Raw genomic sequence first — 26,259 nt, 5'->3', positions numbered from 1 at the left:
AAACAAGCGATAGAGCTTAGGTCTCATATATGGTGCCAGACAACCTACCTGTGTGAGCGTAGGACTTACCGCAGAAGTACCGCACACAGCAGGACTCCTTGGTGGGAGCAGCAAATAGAGTCTGGTCGTCTTGGCACGGAGGGGGCGCATCCGCCTGGTCGCACTTCTCCGGGTCACACTCTGCAGTAAAGCACATGTCTGAGAGGAACGGCAGAAGATGACAAACTCTGCATAATGCCCCCCATCAACCCCCACCCCCCCAGCCCACCCATCAAACCCCCCCCCCCCAGCCCACCCATCAACCCCCCCCCCCCAGCCCACCCATCAACCCCCCCCCCCAGCCCACCCATCAACCCCCACCCCCCCAGCCCACCCATCAACCCCCACCCCCCCAGCCCACCCATCAACCCCCACCCCCCCAGCCCACCCATCAACCCCCCCCCCAGCCCACCCATCAACCCCACCCCCACCCCCAGCCCACCCATCAACCCCACCCCCACCCCCAGCCCACCCATCAACCCCCCCCCCCCAGCCCACCCATCAACCCCCAGCCCACCCATCAACCCCCACCCCCCCCAGCCCACCCATCAACCCCCACCCCCCACTACTGGATCATGGCGGAGCATGCTGGGATCCCCACAACTACAACCGTCACACCAGGAAGGGATGGAATCTAGTCAGACATCTTGTGTGGCATCTGCATATTTTAGGTCCCCACCACCACTTACCCCCCACCTTACCAGCAGTGGAACTTACCACAAGTGTATCGCGGGCAGCAGGAGCCGTCCTGGTAGTACGCGGTCACCCTCTCGTGGCTGCCGCACGCGGGGATCAGGCCGTCACACAGAGTCTCGTTACACACTGAAGGTACAAACCGTTGCATTACTCAAGACGCTGCTGGAATGATGTAAGGAGGGGAAGGAAGATGCAGCAAGGTCATTGGTCAGTAAAAGGGGAGTGGCTTCAAAATGCGCCAACTGTTGCAGATTAATGGATGCTTTCTGCGCCGGGCCTTACGACCCATCAGGACAAACGCCTGGACCTTGTTCCCCTTCTGTTCTAATACAGTGAGAGGACAGCGCTTTGGTGAAAAAGCTAAATACTAAAATTATCAAATCGGCAAGATGTGGGGACTTACCTGGTGTATGCGGCCCAACCCAAAGCATATCGGACCGCCCGCTACACCAAGACAACGGCCAATGAGGGATGCCCCATCCTGGAGAACGTTGTACATCCACAGAAGATGGGGAGCAGCTGCTCCGCACAGCAGATACCACGGGCGGTGGGAACAAAACAGATCCCGCGCTCCAAAAGGGAGGTCTCATGCCCTCAAGACCCCCAAAATGGAATGGTAGCCAATGTAGTAAAGTAGATCAGCAAAGCATCCATCAGGGAAAGAATTCCAACTTCAGCTTTTTTATATAACTTATAGGAAACTAAAACTAAACACAGTAACATAGTCTGTTGGGCTGAGGGAGACACCGTCCATCCAGCTCAGCCTGTTGTCACCCCCCCCCCCCCCTTGTTGATCCAGAGGAAGGCAAAAAACCCCAAGAGGCAGAAGCCAATTACCCTATTTGGGGAAAAATTCCTTCCCGACTCCATAATGGCAGTCAGACTAATCCCTGGACCAACCTCTGATAGTACCTACCTGACTGTAAGGCCCGGATCACCAACCCACTGGTCACCTAATGTCTATATCCTGTAATATCATAGAAAGACATCCAGTCCCTCTTACACTCCTCTATGGATCCTGCCATCACCACGTCCTCAGGCAGAGAGTTCCACAGTCTCACTGCTCTTACAGTAAAGAACCCTCTTCTGTGTTGGTGATGAAACCTGCTTTCCTCTAGACGTAGCGGATGCCCTCTTGTTACCGTCGCAGTCCTGGGTATAAACAGATCCTGGCAGAGATCCTTGTATCGTCCCCTCATGTATTTATACATGGTTATTTGGTCGCCCCTTAGCCGTCTGTTTTCCGGGGTGAATAATCCCAGTTTTGGTGCCTCTCTGGGTATTCCAGTCCCGTCATTCCATGTATTAGTTTAGTTGCCCTTCTTTGAACCCCTCCAGCACTGTAACATCCTTCCTGAGCCCCGGTGACCAGAACTGTACGCAGTATTCCATGTGGGGCCTGACAAGTGCCTTATATAGTGGGGGGATAATGTTCTCGCCCCTCGCCCCTATACCTCTTTTTCTGCACCCCAAGACTCTATTAGCTTTTGCAGCAGCTGACTGGCATTGGTTACTCCAGTTTAGTCTACAGCCCACTAGTACCCCCAGGTCTTTTCCCTAGCAGTACCCCATTTAGTGTATATTGGTGACACCCGTTTCTCCTGCCCATGTGCAGAACCTTACATTTATCCACATTGACCTCCATTCCCCCCCCCCCCCCCAGGCCCCCGGCTTATCTCGGTCCGTTTGTAGCCGCACATTGTCCTCCGTTGTATTGATTATATCGTATAATTTTGTATCATCTACAAATACTGATATTTTGCTGTGCAGCCCCTCTATGATGTCATTGATAAATATATTGGACAGAATGGGGCCCAATACTGAACCCTGTGCCCCCCCCCCCCCCCACTAGTAACGGGGCCCAATCAGAGTATGCACCATTTATTACCCCCCTCTGCTTTCTATCTCTGAGCCAGTTCTTTACCCAGATACACACGTTTTCCCCCAATCCGAGCTTCTCATTTTATATATCAGCCTATTATGCAGCACGGTGTCAAATGCTTTAGAGAAGTCCAGATATATGAGATCCATAGACTCTCCCAGGTCCAGCCTAGAGCTTACTTCATGGTAGAAGGGTCAGATTGGTCTGACATGATCGCCCTCTCATGAACCCATGCTGGTGAGGAGTTATCCCGTTGTTCTCCTTGAGGTGCTCATCGATGGCGTCTCTCAGAAACCCCTCCAATATTTTTCCCATTACTGAAGTGAGACTTACCGGCCTGTAGTTACCAGGCTCACTTTTGCTCCTCTTTTTGTATATTGGAACCACATTGGCAATGCGCCAATCCAATGGTACAACCCCGATCTTGATAGACCGCTATTTCTTATATTTATGGATACTATCTGTCACGTCACTTATGTCCCTTAGATCCCTTGGGTGTATTCCATTTGGGCAGGTGATTTGTCGATTTTAATCTGTTTTAACTGGCTCTGCACTTCCTCTTGCATTAGGTAGCTGATATTTAGCGATAGGGTTCATTTTATTCTCCTGCATCTCATGTGACAAAAGAAATGTCTTCGTGAATACAACTGGGTAAAAACTATTTAATAGATTTGCCTTCCCCCTTCATCATCTTCTATGATTTCTCCTGCATTATTTGTTAAAGGGCCAGCGCTCTCAGTGCAAATCCTTTTACCATAAATATATTGCAGAATAGTCTATGGTTACTTTTGCTCTCTTTGGCGATCAGTTTTGATCTTTTCCTTACATACCCGAGTATACTCGAGTATGACCCGACCCGAGTATAAGCCGAGTCAATAAGTTTTACCACAAAAACTGGTAAAACGTATTGGCTCAAGTACAAGCCTTGCTATACTCGAGTATATACTAGGTAAAGAAAAAATGCAATACTCACCTCCCAGCCGGCGTCTGTGTCCCTGGCGCGATGTTCTTCCCGGTGGTGCGGCAAGCTGCTTGAGAATTCTCCCTACTCGGCTTTGAATTCCCCCGCCGTCAGCACTGTGTAGGTAAGCACTGTGATTGGATCGAGCCACAGCCAATCACAGCCAGCGCTCAATAAACCAATCACAGCCATTCAGTGATGTCATCCACTGAATGACTGTGAATGATTAAGCGCTGGCTGTGATTGGCTGGATCCATTTTAAAAGAGCCGTTTTTTGTCAAGCAGCGCCTGCATGATGTAGAAGTAGATGCAGCGATTATTAAAAAACCAACCCGTCCCCATGAATGTAAATGCTGCTGAGGGTGACCTCATAATACCAGATCGGTGACAGAACCTGCAGGAGCTGCTGGCGCTCACCACGGTCCGTCCCCAGCCTCACAAACCAGCTGGCAGATTAGCCAAAACACCCAAAACTTGTCTTTTTGTTTCAATCTCACAAAAAAAAAAAATCAAATATGGCAATCTTAAGTGGGTTAACCCTTAAAACAGTTATGGAAGTAAAGGAAGTGATCCATTATGCTTGAGGTGAGCTTCATGAATCCGCGCCGCCTCATCCTCCTTCTCAGGGCGGTCCCTCCGCCAGCATCTCCCCATCTCATCATTCAGTTTAGGTTTTTGTATGTTAATGGGTTTGTTATAAGTTCTATAATTAAGCGGAGGTTGGAATCCTTTCCCTGATGGAGGCTTTGCGGATCTACTTTACGACATTTCATCTCAGGGGGTCCCGAGGGCATGAGGCCTCCCTGTTAGGGAAGTTCCTTGAACAGAGTTTAGGCACTTGTGTTCGCCCCCTTCCGCAGGATCTGCTTTTACTGTCTGTATCCCTTCTGTTCTAGAGCGGACAAGACATTAGTGAGGGTTCTGGACCCTTCTACAGATGGAGACGTTCCGAACAAGAGGCAGAAAAGGAGAGACAAACATGGAAATGACATCAAGGGCCGACTGCGCCACTCCGCCTGGTGGCATCTGATGGCACCCAAGTAGACCCACTGGCACGTACCACAGAGCTTCTGAGGGCAGCACGCCTGGTCATGGGAGACGGACATCAACACCTCTCCATGCCGCCGGCACGGCCCATCATTGGTATCAGAGCAGTTGTGCTGGACCGGGATTATCGTATCGTTATCCACACACTGATAGGCACAGCATCCCGCCCCCGGCGTCCACCAGACCGCGCCAATTTCACGGGGCGTCCCAGTGCTGTCTGTACAAGCTGCAATAACAAACATCAAAGCCTTCAGAAAATGCGACACCCGCGAGGACTCTTCACACAGCAAAAGCTGCGGCGCTGCGGGAGCGACAATCCACAAGGCGTATTACCGCATTTACTCTCGGAGATGCACAGCGTGGAGAACGGACGGTGCAGGACTTCTCCCTCCGCACAGACGCAGCCCTCCGTCAGCGCCGCGCACAACTCGCTGCCATCCAGGTCAATCTCATTGTTCTGACACGTCGGGGGAACGTCACAGACTGGCAGACACGCACGGTACAGCAATGATGGCGGGCAGAGGAAGGCTGCGGAGAAACAGAGAAGCTGAGGAGCAAAACAAGCCGACCACACCGCAAAATGGCAGCGAACAGACCCAACGTGTCACCCAAGGAGCTCACGGGGTGGGGTGCAGACCCCAAACTACACATACATCAGATCCCCGTCCCCCACCGGCTCCAGGACTACTACCATCATCAGATCCCCGTCCCCCACCAGCTCCAGGACTACTACCATCATCAGATCCCCCACCGGCTCCAGGACTACTACCATCATCAGATCCCCATCCCCCACCGGCTCCAGTACTACTACCATCATCAGATCCCCGTCCCCCACCGGCTCCAGTACTACTACCATCATCAGATCCCCATCCCCCACCGGCTCCAGGACTACTACCATCATCAGATCCCCGTACCCCACCATCTCCAGGACTACTACCATCATCAGATCCCCATCCCCCACCGGCTCCAGTACTACTACCATCATCAGATCCCCGTCCCCCACCGGCTCCAGTACTACTACCATCATCAGATCCCCATCCCCCACCGGCTCCAGGACTACTACCATCATCAGATCCCCGTACCCCACCGTCTCCAGGACTACTACCATCATCAGACCCACATCCCCCACCGGCTCCAGTACTACAACCATCATCAGATCCCCCACCGGCTCCAGGACTACTACCATCATCAGATCCCCGTACCCCACTGGCTCCAGGACTACTACCATCATCAGATCCCCGTCCCCCACCGGCTCCAGGACTACTACCATCATCAGATCCCCGTCCCCCACCAGCTCCAGGACTACTACCATCATCAGATCCCCATCCCCCACCGGCTCCAGTACTACTACCATCATCAGATCCCCGTCCCCCACCGGCTCCAGGACTACTACCATCATCAGATCCCCGTCCCCCACCGGCTCCAGGACTACTACTATCATCAGATCCCCGTCCCCCACCGGCTCCAGGACTACTACCATCATCAGATCCCCATCCCCCACCGGCTCCAGTACTACTACCATCATCAGATCCCCATCCCCCACCGGCTCCAGTACTACTACCATCATCAGATCCCCGTCCCCCACCGGCTCCAGTACTACTACCATCATCAGATCCCCGTCCCCCACCGGCTCCAGTACTACTACCATCATCAGACCCACATCCCCCACCGGCTCCAGTACTACAACCATCATCAGATCCCCCACCGGCTCCAGGACTACTACCATCATCAGATCCCCGTCCCCCACCGGCTCCAGGACTACTACCATCATCAGATCCCCGTCCCCCACCGGCTCCAGTACTACTACCATTATCAGATCCCCATCCCCCACCGGCTCCAGTACTACAACCATCATCAGATCCCCGTCCCCCACCGGCTCCAGGACTACTACTATCATCAGATCCCCGTCCCCCACCGGCTCCAGTACTACTACCATCATCAGATCCCCGTCCCCCACCGGCTCCAGGACTACTACCATCATCAGATCCCCCACCGGCTCCAGGACTACTACCATCATCAGATCCCCGTCCCCCACCGGCTCCAGTACTACTACCATTATCAGATCCCCATCCCCCACCGGCTCCAGTACTACAACCATCATCAGATTCCCATCCCCCACTGGCTCCAGGACTACTACTATCATCAGATCCCCGTCCCCCACCGGCTCCAGTACTACTACCATCATCAGATCCCCGTCCCCCACCGGCTCCAGGACTACTACTATCATCAGATCCCCATCCCCCACCGGCTCCAGTACTACTACCATCATCAGATCCCCGTCCCCCACCGGCTCCAGTACTACTACCATCATCAGATCCCCGTCCCCCACCGGCTCCAGTACTACTACCATTATCAGATCCCCATCCCCCACCGGCTCCAGTACTACAACCATCATCAGATTCCCATCCCCCACTGGCTCCAGGACTACTACTATCATCAGATCCCCGTCCCCCACCGGCTCCAGTACTACTACCATCATCAGATCCCCGTCCCCCACCGGCTCCAGGACTACTACTATCATCAGATCCCCATCCCCCACCGGCTCCAGTACTACTACCATCATCAGATCCCCGTCCCCCACCGGCTCCAGTACTACTACCATCATCAGATCCCCGTCCCCCACCGGCTCCAGTACTACTACCATTATCAGATCCCCATCCCCCACCGGCTCCAGTACTACAACCATCATCAGATTCCCATCCCCCACTGGCTCCAGGACTACTACTATCATCAGATCCCCGTCCCCCACCGGCTCCAGTACTACAACCATCATCAGATCCCCGTCCCCCACCGGCTCCAGGACTACTACTATCATCAGATCCCCGTCCCCCACCGGCTCCAGTACTACTACCATCATCAGATCCCCGTCCCCCACCGGCTCCAGTACTACTACCATCATCAGATCCCCGTCCCCCACCGGCTCCAGTACTACTACCATCATCAGATCCCCGTCCCCCACCGGCTCCAGGACTACTACCATCATCAGATCCCCGTCCCCCACCGGCTCCAGTACTACTACCATTATCAGATCCCCATCCCCCACCGGCTCCAGTACTACAACCATCATCAGATCCCCGTCCCCCACCGGCTCCAGTACTACAACCATCATCAGATCCCCGTCCCCCACCGGCTCCAGGACTACTACTATCATCAGATCCCCGTCCCCCACCGGCTCCAGTACTACTACCATCATCAGATCCCCGTCCCCCACCGGCTCCAGGACTACTACCATCATCAGATCCCCATCCCCCACCGGCTCCAGTACTACAACCATCATCAGATCCCCGTCCCCCACCGGCTCCAGTACTACTACCATCATCAGATCCCCGTCCCCCACCGGCTCCAGTACTACTACCATTATCAGATCCCCATCCCCCACCGGCTCCAGTACTACAACCATCATCAGATCCCCGTCCCCCACCGGCTCCAGTACTACTACCATCATCAGATCCCCGTCCCCCACCGGCTCCAGGACTACTACCATCATCAGATCCCCGTCCCCCACCGGCTCCAGGACTACTACCATCATCAGATCCCCGTCCCCCACCGGCTCCAGTACTACTACCATTATCAGATCCCCATCCCCCACCGGCTCCAGTACTACAACCATCATCAGATCCCCGTCCCCCACCGGCTCCAGGACTACTACTATCATCAGATCCCCGTCCCCCACCGGCTCCAGTACTACTACCATCATCAGATCCCCGTCCCCCACCGGCTCCAGGACTACTACCATCATCAGATCCCCGTCCCCCACCGGCTCCAGGACTACTACCATCATCAGATCCCCGTCCCCCACCGGCTCCAGGACTACTACCATCATCAGATCCCCATCCCCCACCGGCTCCAGGACTACTACCATCATCCGACCCCCGATTCTCTTCCTATGGCCTCCAGGCAGGAATAATAGTTGGAAGTGTCTCGACTTACGGCAGAAGTCCGGTCGCCTCCACTCAATGCAGATGTTAAACTTGTGGCACATGGCGCTGTAGGCGGTCAGAGCTTTACACGGATCCTGAGTGTATTCGATGTCCTTCACCCACAGTTCACAGAACGCCTCTGGAGTCACCTGCGGGATATTACAGTCCATGAAGTCACCTGCAGCAGATATGTCCCCTTCCCTCACGTCCGATGACGGGTTATTGGGCTCGGCCATGTTGGATACGTACATATGGATGGCAGCTGCTGAAGGTCTGGTCGAGGATCATCTCCAGGCACTCGGCGCAGTCCACCACGCTGCAGTTCAGATCCCGATGTCTCTCCTTTCCAACGTACTTCAGTGTGTAAGGAACCTGCCAGCTGTCTACAAACTCCTCAGAGTCGTCGCTCTTGGACAAGACTCGGCCATTTGGCAAAATGAAGTCATTTGTTGCATTTCCATCACAGAATCCTAAAAAGCAAAAGACGGCACAATCGCTGCATCCCACAAACAGAGGCGGGCGCTGAAGACAGAGGGAAATCCTGGTGGAAAACCTGCTGCAGTCTGCAAGAGAACTGGGGCCAAGAGCGTGCAGCCACAGAACCACCCCAAGCGGAAGGTCTGGCGATACAATGTGAATATACTGCTGCTCTCTAGTGACTCCAGAATGGGGGGACAGTGCCGGCTCGAGAAAGTTATTGCTCCTCAATAGAACATGAAGCTGGCCAGGGGGTTAATACTTTCCCCAAGCATCTGCTGTACTCACCACAGAGGCCCATAGAGGTGGGCTTGCTGGTGACATTGGATTCAATGATCATCAGTCCAGTGCTGTGAAACCACTGAATCTTCACATCTGACGGTGTGTCGATCAGGTACATATTTCCTGTATCCACGATCTTGTAGCCATATTTCCTCACCATTGGCCAGGCATTCCTTGAGTTCACAGCGACCTACAATGAAGACCATATGGTCATGGAGGGAACATTGAAATTGATGGACGCATCATCTTTCAATGAGACGTAAGGCCCCATACATATCCGACTAATGTCAGTAGATCCCATAGAGTTCTGCGGGATCCACCAACTATCTACTGCGCCTCCTGACTGAAGATGAGCGCTGCTCTAGCAGGTGGTGGGACCGTGCGCGGTGGTCTGCTCTAGCACATGGTGGGACCGTCCGCGGTGGTCTGCGCTAGCATGTGGTGGGACCGTCCGCGGTGGTCTGCGCTAGCATGTGGTGGGACCGTCCGCGGTGGTCTCCTCTAGCGCGTGGCGGGACCGTGCGCAGTGGTCTGCTCTAGCATGTGGCGGGACCTGTGGGCGGTGGTCTGCTCTAGCATGTGGCGGGACCTGTGGGCGGTGGTCTGCTCTAGCATGTGGCGGGACCTGTGGGCAGTGGTCTGCTCTAGCACATGGTGGGACCGTGCGCGGTGGTCTGTGTAGCACATGGTGGGACTGTCTGCGGTGGTCTGCTCTAGCAGGTGGCGGGACCGTGCGCAGTGGTCTGCTCTAGCAGGTGGCGGGACCGTGCGCAGTGGTCTGCTCTAGCACGGGGCGGGACCTGTGGGCGGTGGTCTGCTCTAGCACGGGGCGGGACCTGTGGGCGGTGGTCTGCTCTAGCACGGGGCGGGACCTGTGGGCGGTGGTCTGCTCTAGCACGGGACGGGACCTGTGGGCGGTGGTCTGCTCTAGCACGGGACGGGACCTGTGGGCGGTGGTCTGCTCTAGCACGGGACGGGACGGGACCTGTGGGCGGTGGTCTGCTCTAGCACGTGGTGGGACCTGTGGGCGGTGGTCTGCTCTAGCATGGGACGGGACCTGTGGGCGGTGGTCTGCTCTAGCACGGGACGGGACCTGTGGGCGGTGGTCTGCTCTAGCACGTGGTGGGACCTGTGGGCGGTGGTCTGCTCTAGCACGTGGTGGGACCTGTGGGCGGTGGTCTTCTCTAGCACGTGGTGGGACCTGTGGGCGGTGGTCTGCTCTAGCACGTGGTGGGACCTGTGGGCGGTGGTCTGCTCTAGCACGTGGTGGGACCTGTGGGCGGTGGTCTGCTCTAGCACGTGGTGGGACCTGTGGGCGGTGGTCTGCTCTAGCACGTGGTGGGACCTGTGGGCGGTGGTCTGCTCTAGCACGTGGTGGGACCTGTGGGCGGTGGTCTGCTCTAGCACGTGGTGGGACCTGTGGGTGGTGGTCTGCTCTAGCACGTGGTGGGACCTGTGGGCGGTGGTCTGCTCTAGCACGTGGTGGGACCTGTGGGCGGTGGTCTGCTCTAGCACGTGGTGGGACCTGTAGCTGGAGGTCTGCTCTAGCACGGGACGGGACCTGTGGGCGGTGGTCTGCTCTAGCACGTGGTGGGACCTGTGGGCAGTGGTCTGCTCTAGCACATGTTGGAACCGTGCGCGGTGGTCTGTGTAGCACATGGTGGGACTGTCTGCGGTGGTCTGCTCTAGCAGGTGGCGGGACCGTGCGCAGTGGTCTGCTCTAGCAGGTGGCGGGACCGTGCGCAGTGGTCTGCTCTAGCAGGTGGCGGGACCGTGCGCAGTGGTCTGCTCTAGCAGGTGGCGGGACCGTGCGCAGTGGTCTGCTCTAGCAGGTGGCGGGACCCTGCGCAGTGGTCTGCTCTAGCACGGGGCGGGACCTGTGGGCGGTGGTCTGCTCTAGCACGGGGCGGGACCTGTGGGCGGTGGTCTGCTCTAGCACGGGGCGGGACCTGTGGGCGGTGGTCTGCTCTAGCACGGGACGGGACCTGTGGGCGGTGGTCTGCTCTAGCACGGGACGGGACCTGTGGGCGGTGGTCTGCTCTAGCACGGGACGGGACCTGTGGGCGGTGGTCTGCTCTAGCACGTGGTGGGACTTGTGGGTGGTGGTCTGCTCTAGCACATGGTGGGACTATCCGGTGGTCTGCTCTAGCAGGTGGCGGGACCAGGAGGAGATCAGAGGTGCCTGGCAGCTACTTGTGTCATTTCCATAAAGACAAACATGTCCCCTGGGCTGAGCATTCACTCAACAGACATGTATTGTGCAGGGAACATGCTAGCGATCTAAACACTGAAGACATACTGCTTGGTATATACTACAGGAGAGGTGCTGAAGGAGGGAAGCACTGCCGCTGGGGGCAGACAGCAGGGGGGGGGTGCTTGGGGCAGACAGCAGGGGCAGGGCTGCTAGGGACACTCTGCAGGGGAGGTGCCGCTGGTGACACTCTGCAGGGCCGGGGCCGCTGGTGACACTCTGCAGGGGAGGCGCCGCTGGGGGCACTCTGCAGGGGCAGGGCCGCTGGGTACACTCTGCAGGGGCGGAGCCGCTGGGGGCAGATGGCAGGGGCAGGACCGCTGGGGGCAGACGGCAGGGGAATTAGGGGTTTACAAATGTACATATCAACTGATGAAGCCTAACTTGGCTTGTCCTTGGTTGCACAATGTGAAGTTCCCAAGCTGGCGGACTCTACCCATATTGTACTTCTGGGGAGTCGCGTCCGCTGGGCTGTTATACGAGGCTGTCCTGAGCCACCAAGAATACAGCCTTGGACTGACAAGTCATCTAATGGTGACCACTGGGCGAAATTCGTTTTGGGCTGAGACAAGGTCACTTACTTTCCGGTTTAAGCGATCAATGACTATCTGGTTGGATATGTAGGTCAGTTCCAGGACAGACAAACAGAGGGTAACGCTGCTCTCATTGACCTGCGTGGAAAGAGAAGGACAACAAGTCTGAGCAATCCCTGAGCCCCCACGCCAGCGCCTTTGAGAGTTCGACCACCATCCCCACTGCCCTCTTATCCAGCTGCATGGTAGTCTGCTCCAGCACTCGGGACCGTGTGCAGTGGTCTGCTCTAGCAGGTGGTGGTCCCATGTGTGGTGGTTTGCTCTAGCACAGCAGGACTGTGTGCGGTGGTCTGATCTAACATGCGGCGGAACCGTGCACAGTGGTCTAGACTAGCATGTGGTGGGACCGTACGCAGTGGTTTGCTCTAGCACATGGCAGGACCATGAGCGGTGGTCTGCTTTAGTATGTGGTACTGCGCGTGGTGGTCTGTTCTAGTACGCGGAAGAACCATGCGCAATGATCTGCTCTAGCACAGGGCGGGACCTGTGCGGGGTGGTCTGATCTAACATGCGGTGGTGTGCTCTAGCACTCGGCAGGACCATGCTCGGCGATCTGCTCTAGTAGGTGGTTGGACAGTGCGCGGAACTGTGCACAGTGGTCTACACTAGCACGTGGTGGGACCGTTAGAGGTGGTTTGCTCTAGCACATGGCAGGACCGTGCACGGTGGTCTCCTCTAGCATGCGCTGGTCTGCTTTAGTATGTGGCACTGCGCGCGCTGGTCTGTTCTAGCATGCGGAAGAACCATGCGCGATGATCTGCTCTAGCACGGGGCGGGACCGTGCGTGATGATCTGCTCCAGCACATGGCAGGACCATGCATGATGATCTGCTCTAGCACACGGCGGGACCATACACGGTGGGCTGCTCTAGTATGCGGCGGGACCGTGCGCGTAGGTCTGCTCTAGCACGTGGCGGGACCATGCACGGTGGTCTGCTCTAGCACGCGGCAGGACCGTGCGCGGTGCTCTGCCCTAGCACACGGCAGGACCGTGCGCGGTGCTCTGCCCTAGCACACGGCAGGACCATGCGCGGTGCTCTGCCCTAGCACACGGCAGGACCATGCACAGTGGGCTGCTCTAGTATATGGTGGGACCATGCGCGGTGGTCTGCTCTAACATGCAATGGTCTGTTTGAGAATGTGGCACTGCGCGCGGTGCTCTGCTCTAGTATGTGGCGGGACTGTGTGCGGTGATAAACAGGCTGGACTAGATGGACATGGTCTATCCTCCTGTGTTGTTGATCCAGAGGAAGGCAAAAAACCCCAAGAGCAGAAGCCAATTAGCCCATTTGGGGGAAAATTACTTCCCGACTCCCTAATGGCAATCAGACTAATCCCTGGACCAACCCCTAATAGTTCCTACCTGCCTGTATACCCAGAATAACAATTAACCTAAAATGTATATCCTGTAATATCCTTCCGCTCTAGAAAGACATCTAGTCCCTTTTACACTCCTCTATGGATCCTGCCATCACCACGTCCTCAGGCAGACATGATAACTCCTGCCGACCGGCTCTGACCAACCATCACCCCATAACCATTACCCACTGATGTCAGCACCTCATGATAACTCCTGCCGACCGGCTCTTACCAACCATCACCCCATAACCATTATCCACTGATGTCAGCACCTCATGATAACTCCTGCCGACCGGCTCTGACCAACCATCACTCCATAACCATTACCCACTGATGTCAGCACCTCATGATAACTCCTGCCGACCGGCTCTGACCAACCATCACCCCATAACCATTATCACTGATGTCAGCACCTCATGATAACTCCTGCCGACCGGCTCTGACCAACCATCACCCCATAACCATTACCTACTGATGTCAGCACCTCATGATAACTGCTGCCGATCGGCTCTGACCAACTATCACTCCATAACCATTATCCACTGATGTCAGCACCTCATGATAACTCCTGCCGACCGGCTCTGACCAACCATCACTCCATAACCATTATCCACTGATGTCAGCACCTCATGATAACTCCTGCCGACCGGCTCTGACCAACCATCACTCCATAACCATTACCCACTGATGTCAGCACCTCATGATAACTCCTGCCGACCGGCTCTGACCAACCATCACCCCATAACCATTACCTACTGATGTCAGCACCTCATGATAACTGCTGCCGATCGGCTCTGACCAACTATCACTCCATAACCATTATCCACTGATGTCAGCACCTCATGATAACTCCTGCCGACCGGCTCTGACCAACCATCACTCCATAACCATTATCCACTGATGTCAGCACCTCATGATAACTCCTGCCGACCGGCTCTGACCAACCATCACTCCATAACCATTACCCACTGATGTCAGCACCTCATGATAACTCCTGCTTACCGACTCTGACCAACCATCACTCCATAACCATTATCCACTGATGTCAGCACCTCATGATAACTCCTGCCGACCGGCTCTGACCAACCATCACTCCATAACCATCATCCACTGATGTCAGCACCTCATGATAACTCCTGCCGACCAGCTCTGACCAACCATCACTCCATAACCATTATCCACTGATGTCAGCACCTCATGATAACTCCTGCCGACCGGCTCTGACCAACCATCACCCCATAACCATTATCCACTGATGTCAGCACCTCATGATAACTCCTGCCGACCGGCTCTGACCAACCATCACTCCATAACCATCATCCACTGATGTAAGCACCTCATGATAACTCCCTACCTCGGTGTAACTAGTTAGGTAGTGGTTAGACATCCTTGGGCACTTCACTACCCCGGTGTACCTAATTAGGTAGTTGTTAGACATCCTTGGGCACCTCACTACCTCGGTGTAACTAATTAGGTGGTTCTTATACATCCTTGGGGCGCCTCACTACCTCGGTATAACTAGGTAGGTGGTGGTTAGACATCCTTGGGGCTCCTCCCTACCTCAGTGTAACTAGTGAGGTGGTTGTCAGATATCCTTGGGGCGCCTCACTACCTCGATGTAACTAGTTAGGGAGGCACCCCAAGGATGTCCGTTAACCACCTAACTAGTTACATCGAGGTAGTGAGGAGCCCCAAGGATGTCTAACAACCACCTCACTAGTTACACTGAGGTAGGGAGGAGCCCCAAGGATGTCTAACCACCACCTAACTAGTTACATCCAGGTAGTGAGGCGCCCCAAGGATGTCTAACAACTACCTAATTAGTTACACCGGGGTAGTGAGGTGCCCAAGGATGTCTAACTAATTAGGTAGTTGTTAGACATCCTTGGGGCGCCTCACTACCTGGATGTAACTAGTTAGGTGGTGGTTAGACATCCTTGGGGCGCCTCACTACCTGGATGTAACTAGTTAGGTAGTTGTTAGACATCTTTGGGGCGCCTTACTACCCCGGTGTAACTAATTAGGTAGTTGTTAGACATCCTTGGGGCGCCTCACTACCTCGGTGTAACTAGTTAGGTTGTTGTTAGACATCCTTGGGGCGCCTTACTACCTCGGTATAATTAGTTAGGTGGTGGTTAGACATCTTTGGGGCACCTCACTACCCCGGTGTAACTAATTAGGTGGTAGTTAGACATCCTTGGGGCACCTCACTACCTCGATGTAACTAGTTAGGTGGTTAACGGACATCCTTGGGGCGCCTCACTACCTCGGTATAACTAGTTAGGTGGTGGTTAGACATCCTTGGGGCTCCTCCCTACCTCAGTGTAACTAGTGAGGTGGTTGTCAGACATCCTTGGGGCGCCTCACTACCTCGATGTAACTAGTTAGGTGGTGGTTAGACATCCTTGGGGCGCCTCACTACCTGGATGTAACTAGTTAGGTAGTTGTTAGACATCTTTGGGGCGCCTTACTACCCCGGTGTAACTAATTAGGTAGTTGTTAGACATCCTTGGGGCGCCTCACTACCTCGGTGTAACTAGTTAGGTTGTTGTTAGACATCCTTGGGGCGCCTCACTACCTCGGTGTAACTAGTTAGGTTGTTGTTAGACATCCTTGGGGCGCCTTACTACCTCGGTATAATTAGTTAGGTGGTGGTTAGACATCTTTGGGGCACCTCACTACCCCGGTGTAACTAATTAGGTGGTAGTTAGACATCCTTGGGGCACCTCACTACCTCGATGTAACTAGTTAGGTGGTGGTTAGACATCCTTGGGGTGCCTCACTACCTGGATGTAACTAGTTAGGTGGTTGTTAGACATCCTTGGGCACTTCACTACCCCGGTGTACCTAATTAGGTAGTTGTTAGACATCCTTGGGCGCCTCACTACCCCGGTGTACCTAATTAGGTAGTTGTTAGACATCCTTGGGCGCCTCACTACCTCGGTGTAACTAGTTAGGTGGTTGTTGGACATCCTTGGGGCACCTCACTACCTCGGTGTAACTAGTTAGGTGGTTGTTGGACATCCTTGGGGCGCCTTACTACCTCGGTGTAACTAGTTAGGTGGTTGTTGGACATCCTTGGGGCGCCTTACTACCTGGATGTAACTAGTTAGGTGGTTGTTAGACATCCTTGGGCACTTCACTACCCCGGTGTAACTAGTTAGGTGGTTGTTAGACCTCCTTGGGGCGCCTCACTACCTCGGTGTAACTAGTTAGGTGGTTGTTACACCGAGGTAGTGAGGCGCCCCAAGGAGGTCTAACTAGTTAGGTGGTTGTTGGACATCCTTGGGGCGCCTCACTAACTAGTTAGACCTCCTTGGGGCGCCTCACTACCTCGGTGTAACAACCACCTAACTAGTTACACCGAGGTAGTGAGGTGCCCAAGGATGTCTAACCACCACCTAACTAGTTACACCGAGGTAGGGAGGCACCCCAAGGAGGTCCAACAACCACCTAACTAGTTACATCGAGGTAGTGAGGAGCCCCAAGGATGTCCAACAACCACCTAACTAGTTACACCGAGGTAGTGAGGTGCCCCAAGGATGTCTAACTAGTTAGGTAGTGAGGTGCCCCAAGGATGTCCAACAACCACCTAATTAGGTACACCGGGGTAGTGAAGTGCCCAAGGATGTCTAACAACCACCTAACTAGTTACATCCAGGTAGTGAGGCGCCCCAAGGATGTCCAACAACCACCTAACTAGTTACACCGAGGTAGTGAGGCGCCCCAAGGAGGTCTAACTAGTTAGTGAGGCGCCCCAAGGATGTCCAACAACCACCTAACTAGTTAGACCTCCTTGGGGCGCCTCACTACCTCGGTGTAACTAGTTAGGTGGTTGTTGGACATCCTTGGGGCGCCTCACTACCTGGATGTAACTAGTTAGGTGGTTGTTTAGGTACACCGGGGTAGTGAAGTGCCCAAGGATGTCTAACAACCACCTAACTAGTTACATCCAGGTAGTGAGGCGCCCCAAGGATGTCCAACAACCACCTAACTAGTTACACTGAGGTAGTGAGGCGCCCCAAGGAGGTCTAACTAGTTAGTGAGGCGCCCCAAGGATGTCCAACAACCACCTAACTAGTTAGACCTCCTTGGGGCGCCTCACTACCTCGGTGTAACTAGTTAGGTGGTTGTTGGACATCCTTGGGGCGCCTCACTACCTGGATGTAACTAGTTAGGTGGTTGTTAGACATCCTTGGGCACTTCACTACCCCGGTGTACCTAATTAGGTAGTGAGGTGCCCCAAGGATGTCCAACAACCACCTAATTAGGTACACCGGGGTAGTGAAGTGCCCAAGGATGTCTAACAACCACCTAACTAGTTACATCCAGGTAGTGAGGCGCCCCAAGGATGTCCAACAACCACCTAACTAGTTACACCGAGGTAGTGAGGCGCCCCAAGGAGGTCTAACTAGTTAGTGAGGCGCCCCAAGGATGTCCAACAACCACCTAACTAGTTAGACCTCCTTGGGGCGCCTCACTACCTCGGTGTAACTAGTTAGGTGGTTGTTGGACATCCTTGGGGCGCCTCACTACCTGGATGTAACTAGTTAGGTGGTTGTTAGACATCCTTGGGGCACCTCACTACCTAACTAGTTAGACATCCTTGGGGCACCTCACTACCTCGGTGTAACTAGTTAGGTGGTTGTTGGACATCCTTGGGGCTCCTCACTACCTCGATGTAACTAGTTAGGTGGTTGTTGGACCTCCTTGGGGTGCCTCCCTACCTCGGTGTAACTAGTTAGGTGGTGGTTAGACATCCTTGGGCACCTCACTAGCTCGGTGTAACTAGTTAGGTGGTTGTTACACCGAGGTAGTGAGGCGCCCCAAGGAGGTCCAACAACCACCTAACTAGTTACACCGAGGTAGTGAGGCGCCCCAAGGAGGTCTAACTAGTTAGGTGGTTGTTGGACATCCTTTTGGCGCCTCACTAGCTCGGTGTAACTAGTTAGGTGGTTGTTGTTAAACCGAGGTAGTGAGGCGCCCCAAGGAGGTCCAACAACCACCTAACTAGTTACACCGAGCTAGTGAGGCGCCAAAAGGATGTCCAACAACCACTTAACTAGTTAGACCTCCTTGGGGCGCCTCACTACCTCGGTTTAACTAGTTAGGTGGTTGTCCCCTTTAAGGGTGATGCCACAGAAGGAGTCTATCTCCTCTCAGTGATTTATCATCTATCTTACCCCAAGCAGTGGTCTCTGAATGCTGAGGGGCTCCTGAGCTGCTGGCAGTAAGATATGCATCATGTGACTACATTGGCTTTATTATGGCACTTCGGTCATGTGATGCAGTATTCGGATAACTTCTTATTGGTTGGGGTGTAATTCTTTGGGCTTCCGGTTTGGCGTTACCGATGGGATCTAAGGCATCCTACTATTATTTAGGACTATCCTCATCGTTAGAGTAGGTGGGAGGAAGGAATCCCCTGATGTTGGTGTAATACACTACTTAGAGGATTGTTGTTTATGGGGCATCAGGGTAAGGAGGGGGGCACAAGTTTTAGGGGGCATGTGGTCAGGATGGAGGATTTTGGGGTGCCGCGTGCGCACAGTAAAATGGTATGGCCGTGTACTCGGTTGGAGTTTTTAGGTATTCAGTTGATAGCATTGTGATTGTTGTTCTAATTGCCGATGTCAGGGGGGTGTAGTTATGGGTTAATTAGTCAGATATTATGTATGAAGGACGATTACATGGAGGGAGTTGCAGCCATTAGCAGGTCAGTCCTGTTTGGCTTCACAGGTGATTATTATTGGTTGCAGGTAGAGATGAGCGAGCATACGCGCTAAGGACAATTACCCGATCGAGCATTGCCCTTAGCGAGTATCTCCCCGCTTGTCTCTAAAGATCGGGCTGCCGGCACAGGTGAGAGGTGAGTTGCGGCAGTCAGCAGGGGAGAGCAGGGGGGAGAGAGATCTCCCCTCCGTTCCTCCCCCGCTCTCCCCCGCCGCCGGCACACGAATCTTTGCTCCGGAGCGGGCAGGTACTTGCTAAGGGCAATGCTCATTCATCTCTAGTCGCAGGTATTCCCGCAGGTCATGTGTGGTGATGTGCGATGGGAAGACCCATACATCGCATCCGCAGATGTCAGGGGAGCTAAAGCAGGATCTAGTGTATGGTTGGTATCTGTGACTTTAATGGTAAGTCAGCTTGGTGATGGGAGTTTGTGGAAGTGGAGAAGTTATCATGAGGTGCTGACATCAGTGGATGATGGTTATGGAGTGATTGTTGGTCAGAGCCGGTCGGCAGGAGTTATCATGAGGTGCTGACATCAGTGGGTAATGGTTATGGAGTGATGGTTGGTCAGAGCCGGTCGGCAGGAGTTATCATGAGGTGCTGACATCAGTGGGTAATGGTTATGGAGTGATGGTTGGTCAGAGCCGGTCGGCAGGAGTTATCATGAGGTGCTGACATCAGAGGATAATGATTATGGAGTGATGGTTGGTCAGAGCCGGTCGGCAGGAGTTATCATGAGGTGCTGACATCAGTGGGTAATGGTTATGGAGTGATGGTTGGTCAGAGCCGGTCGGCAGGAGTTATCATGAGGTGCTGACATCAGTGGGTAATGGTTATGGAGTGATGGTTGGTCAGAGCCGGTCGGCAGGAGTTATCATGAGGTGCTGACATCAGTGGGTAATGGTTATGGAGTGATGGTTGGTCGGAGGAGTTATCATGAGGTGCTGACATCAGTGGGTAATGGTTATGGAGTGATGGTTGGTCAGAGCCGGTCGGCAGGAGTTATCATGAGGTGCTGACATCAGTGGATGATGGTTATGGAGTGATTGTTGGTCAGAGCCGGTCGGCAGGAGTTATCATGAGGTGCTGACATCAGTGGATGATGGTTATGGAGTGATGGTTGGTCAGAGCCGGTCGGCAGGAGTTATCATGAGGTGCTGACATCAGTGGATGATGGTTATGGAGTGATGGTTGGTCAGAGCCGGTCGGCAGGAGTTATCATGAGGTGCTGACATCAGTGGATGATGGTTATGGAGTGATGGTTGGTCAGAGCCGGTCGGCAGGAGTTATCATGAGGTGCTGACATCAGTGGATGATGGTTATGGAGTGATGGTTGGTCAGAGCCGGTCGGCAGGAGTTATCATGAGGTGCTGACATCAGTGGATGATGGTTATGGAGTGATTGTTGGTCAGAGCCGGTCGGCAGGAGTTATCATGAGGTGCTGACATCAGTGGATGATGGTTATGGAGTGATGGTTGGTCAGAGCCGGTCGGCAGGAGTTATCATGAGGTGCTGACATCAGTGGATGATGGTTATGGAGTGATTGTTGGTCAGAGCCGGTCGGCAGGAGTTATCATGAGGTGCTGACATCAGTGGATGATGGTTATGGAGTGATGGTTATGGAGTGATTGTTGGTCAGAGCCGGTCGGCAGGAGTTATCATGAGGTGCTGACATCAGTGGATGATGGTTATGGGGTGATGGTTATGGAGTGATTGTTGGTCAGAGCCGGTCGGCAGGAGTTATCATGAGGTGCTGACATCAGTGGGTAATGGTTATGGAGTGATGGTTGGTCAGAGCCGGTCGGCAGAAGTTATCATGAGATGCTGACATCAGTGGGTAATGGTTATGGAGTGATTGTTGGTCAGAGCCGGTCGGCAGGAGTTATCATGAGGTGCTGACATCAGTGGGTAATGGTTATGGAGTGATTGTTGGTCAGAGCCGGTCGGCAGGAGTTATCATGAGGTGCTGACATCAGTGGGTAATGGTTATGGAGTGATGGTTGGTCAGAGCCGGTCGGCAGGAGTTATCATGAGGTGCTGACATCAGTGATAATGGTTATGGGGTGATGGTTGGTCAGAGCCGGTCGGCAGGAGTTATCATGAGGTGCTGACATCAGTGATAATGGTTATGGGGTGATGGTTGGTCAGAGCCGGTCGGCAGGAGTTATCATGAGGTGCTGACATCAGTGGGTAATGGTTATAGAGTGATGGTTAGTCAGAACCGGTCGGCAGGAGTTATCATGAGGTGCTGACATCAGTGGATAATGGTTATGGGGTGATGGTTGGTCAGAGCCGGTCGGCAGGAGTTATCATGAGGTGCTGACATCAGTGGATGATGGTTATGGAGTGATTGTTGGTCAGAGCCGGTCGGCAGGAGTTATCATGAGGTGCTGACATCAGTGGATGATGGTTATGGAGTGATGGTTGGTCAGAGCCGGTCGGCAGGAGTTATCATGAGGTGCTGACATCAGTGGATGATGGTTATGGAGTGATTGTTGGTCAGAGCCGGTCGGCAGGAGTTATCATGAGGTGCTGACATCAGTGGATGATGGTTATGGAGTGATGGTTGGTCAGAGCCGGTCGGCAGGAGTTATCATGAGGTGCTGACATCAGTGGGTAATGGTTATGGAGTGATGGTTGGTCAGAGCCGGTCGGCAGGAGTTATCATGAGGTGCTGACATCAGTGGATAATGGTCATGGAGTGATGGTTGGTCAGAGCCGGTCGGCAGGAGTTATCATGAGGTGCTGACATCAGTGGGTAATGGTTATGGAGTGATGGTTGGTCGGAGGAGTTATCATGAGGTGCTGACATCAGTGGGTAATGGTTATGGAGTGATGGTTGGTCAGAGCCGGTCGGCAGAAGTTATCATGAGATGCTGACATCAGTGGGTAATGGTTATGGGGTGATGGTTGGTCAGTGCCGGTCGGCAGGAGTTGTCAGCACCTCATGATATCAGTGGGTAATGGTTATGGGGTGATGGTTGGTCAGAGCCGGTCGGCAGGAGTTATCATGAGGTGCTGACATCAGTAGGTAATAGTTATGGAGTGATGGTTGGTCAGAGCTGGTCGGCAGGAGTTATCATGAGGTGCTGACATCAGTGGATAATGGTTATGGGGTGATGGTTGGTCAGAGCCGGTCGGCAGGAGTTATCATGAGGTGCTGACATCAGTGGATGATGGTTATGGGGTGATGGTTATGGAGTGATTGTTGGTCAGAGCCGGTCGGCAGGAGTTATCATGAGGTGCTGACATCAGTGGGTAATGGTTATGGAGTGATTGTTGGTCAGAGCCGGTCGGCAGGAGTTATCATGAGGTGCTGACATCAGTGGGTAATGGTTATGGAGTGATTGTTGGTCAGAGCCGGTCGGCAGGAGTTATCATGAGGTGCTGACATCAGTGGGTAATGGTTATGGAGTGATGGTTGGTCAGAGCCGGTCGGCAGGAGTTATCATGAGGTGCTGACATCAGTGATAATGGTTATGGGGTGATGGTTGGTCAGAGCCGGTCGGCAGGAGTTATCATGAGGTGCTGACATCAGTGATAATGGTTATGGGGTGATGGTTGGTCAGAGCCGGTCGGCAGGAGTTATCATGAGGTGCTGACATCAGTGGGTAATGGTTATGGAGTGATGGTTGGTCAGAGCCGGTCGGCAGGAGTTATCATGAGGTGCTGACATCAGTGGATAATGGTTATGGGGTGATGGTTGGTCAGAGCCGGTCGGCAGGAGTTATCATGAGGTGCTGACATCAGTGGGTAATGGTTATGGAGTGATGGTTGGTCAGAGCCGGTCGGCAGGAGTTATCATGAGGTGCTGACATCAGTGATAATGGTTATGGGGTGATGGTTGGTCAGAGCCGGTCGGCAGGAGTTATCATGAGGTGCTGACATCAGTGATAATGGTTATGGGGTGATGGTTGGTCAGAGCCGGTCGGCAGGAGTTATCATGAGGTGCTGACATCAGTGGGTAATGGTTATGGAGTGATGGTTGGTCAGAGCCGGTCGGCAGGAGTTATCATGAGGTGCTGACATCAGTGGATAATGGTTATGGGGTGATGGTTGGTCAGAGCCGGTCGGCAGGAGTTATCATGAGGTGCTGACATCAGTGGATGATGGTTATGGGGTGATGGTTATGGAGTGATGGTTGGTCAGAGCCGGTCGGCAGGAGTTATCATGAGGTGCTGACATCAGTGGGTAATGGTTATGGAGTGATGGTTGGTCAGAGCCGGTCGGAGGAGTTATCATGAGGTGCTGACATCATTGATAATGGTTATGGGGTGATGGTTGGTCAGAGCCGGTCGGCAGGAGTTATCATTAGGTGCTGACATCAGTGATAATGGTTATGGGGTGATGGTTGGTCAGAGCCGGTCGGCAGGAGTTATCATGAGGTGCTGACATCAGTGATAATGGTTATGGGGTGATGGTTGGTCAGAGCCGGTCGGCAGGAGTTAGACATGATCTGACTACAGACTAACATATAACCCCTTACTGATGTCAGTGTGGGAGGTATTGTCGGGCTTTCTTTTATCTGGTACCTATTAATTCTGTTTCTCAGGTAGAGCGATTGATCAGGGGCTGTAAGGCAGTAGTGTACGCCGCTGATCAGACCTGTAAGGCAGTGGTGTACGCCGCTGATCAGTGGCTGTAAGGCAGTAGTGTATGCCGCTGATCAGTGGCTGTAAGGTAGTAGTGTATGCCGCTGGTCAGGGGCTGTAAGGCAGTAGTGTACGCCGCTGATCAGTGGCTGTAAGGCAGTAGTGTACGCCGCTGATCAGGGGCTGTAAGGCTGTAGTGTATGCCGCTGATCAGGGGCTGTAAGGCAGTAGTGTATGCCGCTGATCAGCCCTGTAAGGCAGTAGTGTACGCCGCTGATCAGTGGCTGTAAGGCAGTAGTGTACGCCGCTGATCAGGGGCTGTAAGGCAGTAGTGTACGCCGCTGATCAGTGGCTGTAAGGCAGTAGTGTATGCCACTGATCAGGGGCTGTAAGGCAATAGTGTATGCCGCTGATCAGCCCTGTAAGGCAGTAGTGTACGCCGCTGATCAGTGGCTGTAAGGCAGTAGTGTACGCCGCTGATCAGGAGCTGTAAGGCAGTAGTGTACGCCGCTGATCAGTGGCTGTAAGGCAGTAGTGTATGCCGCTGATCAGGGGCTGTAAGGCAGTAGTGTATGCCGCTGATCAGTGGCTGTAAGGCAGTAGTGTATGCCGCTGATCAGGGGCTGTAAGGCAGTAGTGTATGCCGCTGATCAGACCTGTAAGGCAGTGGTGTACGCCGCTGATCAGTGGCTGTAAGGCAGTAGTGTACGCCGCTGATCAGGGGCTGTAAGGCAGTAGTGTACGCCGCTGATCAGGGGCTGTAAGGCAGTAGTGTACGCCGCTGATCAGGGGCTGTAAGGCTGTAGTGTATGCCGCTGATCAGGGGCTGTAAGGCAGTAGTGTATGCCGCTGATCAGCCCTGTAAGGCAGTAGTGTACGCCGCTGATCAGTGGCTGTAAGGCAGTAGTGTACGCCGCTGATCAGGGGCTGTAAGGCAGTAGTGTACGCCGCTGATCAGTGGCTGTAAGGCAGTAGTGTATGCCACTGATCAGGGGCTGTAAGGCAATAGTGTATGCCGCTGATCAGCCCTGTAAGGCAGTAGTGTACGCCGCTGATCAGTGGCTGTAAGGCAGTAGTGTACGCCGCTGATCAGGGGCTGTAAGGCAGTAGTGTACGCCGCTGATCAGTGGCTGTAAGGCAGTAGTGTACGCCGCTGATCAGTGGCTGTAAGGCAGTAGTGTATGCCGCTGATCAGGGGCTGTAAGGCAGTAGTGTACGCCGCTGATCAGGGGCTGTAAGGCAGTAGTGTATGCCGCTGATCAGTGGCTGTAAGGCAGTAGTGTATGCCGCTGATCAGGGGCTGTAAGGCAGTAGTGTATGCCGCTGATCAGGGGCTGTAAGGCAGTAGTGTACGCCGCTGATCAGGGGCTGTAAGGCAGTAGTGTACGCCGCTGATCAGGGGCTGTAAGGCAGTAGTGTATGCCGCTGATCAGGGGCTGTAAGGCAGTAGTGTACGCCGCTGATCAGGGGCTGTAAGGCAGTAGTGTATGCCGCTGATCAGGGGCTGTAAGGCAGTAGTGTATGCCCTGATCAGGGGCTGTAGGGCAGTAGTGTACACCGCTGATCAGGGGCTGTAAGGCAGTAGTGTACGCCGCTGATCAGGGGCTGTAAGGCAGTAGTGTATGCCGCTGATCAGTGGCTGTAAGGCAGTAGTGTACGCCGCTGATCAGGGGCTGTAAGGCAGTAGTGTACGCCGCTGATCAGGGGCTGTAAGGCAGTAGTGTATGCCGCTGATCAGGGGCTGTAAGGCTGTAGTGTATGCCGCTGATCAGGGGCTGTAAGGTAGTAGTGTACGCCGCTGATCAGGGGCTGTAAGGCAGTAGTGTATGCCCCTGATCAGGGGCTGTAAGGTAGTAGTGTACGCCGCTGATCAGGGGCTGTAAGGCAGTAGTGTATGCCCTGATCAGGGGCTGTAGGGCAGTAGTGTACGCCGCTGATCAGGGGCTGTAAGGCAGTAGTGTATGCCCTGATCAGGGGCTGTAGGGCAGTAGTGTATGCCGCTGATCAGTGGCTGTAAGGCAGTAGTGTACGCCGCTGATCAGGGGCTGTAGGGCAGTAGTGTACGCCGCTGATCAGGGGCTGTAAGGCAGTAGTGTATGCCGCTGATCAGGGGCTGTAAGGCAGTAGTGTATGCCGCTGATCAGTGGCTGTAAGGCAGTAGTGTATGCCGCTGATCAGGGGCTGTAAGGCAGTAGTGTACGCCGCTGATCAGGGGCTGTAAGGCCGTAGTGTACGCCGCTGATCAGGGGCTGTAAGGCAGTAGTGTACGCCGCTGATCAGGGGCTGTAAGGCAGTAGTGTACGCCGCTGATCAGGGGCTGTAAGGCAGTAGTGTATGCCGCTGATCAGGGGCTGTAAGGCAGTAGTGTACGCCGCTGATCAGGGGCTGTAAGGCAGTAGTGTACGCCGCTGATCAGGGGCTGTAAGGC

The 26,259-nt window shown here is 54.1% G+C and overlaps 1 protein-coding gene across 1 annotated transcript in view; it reads right to left on the bottom strand.

Moving 5' to 3' along the window:
• OTOG (otogelin) overlaps window positions 1-26,259 on the bottom strand; it is a 276,916-nt gene that overhangs the window by 23,632 nt on the left and 227,025 nt on the right. Inside the window, exons 38-45 of the mRNA XM_066582440.1 lie at window positions 12,137-12,226; window positions 9,311-9,494; window positions 8,795-9,015; window positions 8,556-8,694; window positions 4,959-5,153; window positions 4,639-4,851; window positions 757-861; window positions 70-198 (exon numbers count right to left, since the gene is read on the bottom strand). Of these exons, the coding sequence (XP_066438537.1) occupies window positions 70-198; window positions 757-861; window positions 4,639-4,851; window positions 4,959-5,153; window positions 8,556-8,694; window positions 8,795-9,015; window positions 9,311-9,494; window positions 12,137-12,226 (1,276 nt within the window). The remainder of the gene's footprint in view (window positions 1-69; window positions 199-756; window positions 862-4,638; window positions 4,852-4,958; window positions 5,154-8,555; window positions 8,695-8,794; window positions 9,016-9,310; window positions 9,495-12,136; window positions 12,227-26,259) is intronic.

This window comes from Eleutherodactylus coqui, chromosome 11 (genome assembly GCF_035609145.1).
Source record: "Eleutherodactylus coqui strain aEleCoq1 chromosome 11, aEleCoq1.hap1, whole genome shotgun sequence".
In the NCBI taxonomy this organism is placed as follows: Eukaryota; Metazoa; Chordata; class Amphibia; order Anura; family Eleutherodactylidae; genus Eleutherodactylus; species Eleutherodactylus coqui.
This window is presented reverse-complemented; position numbering and strand designations above follow the sequence as displayed.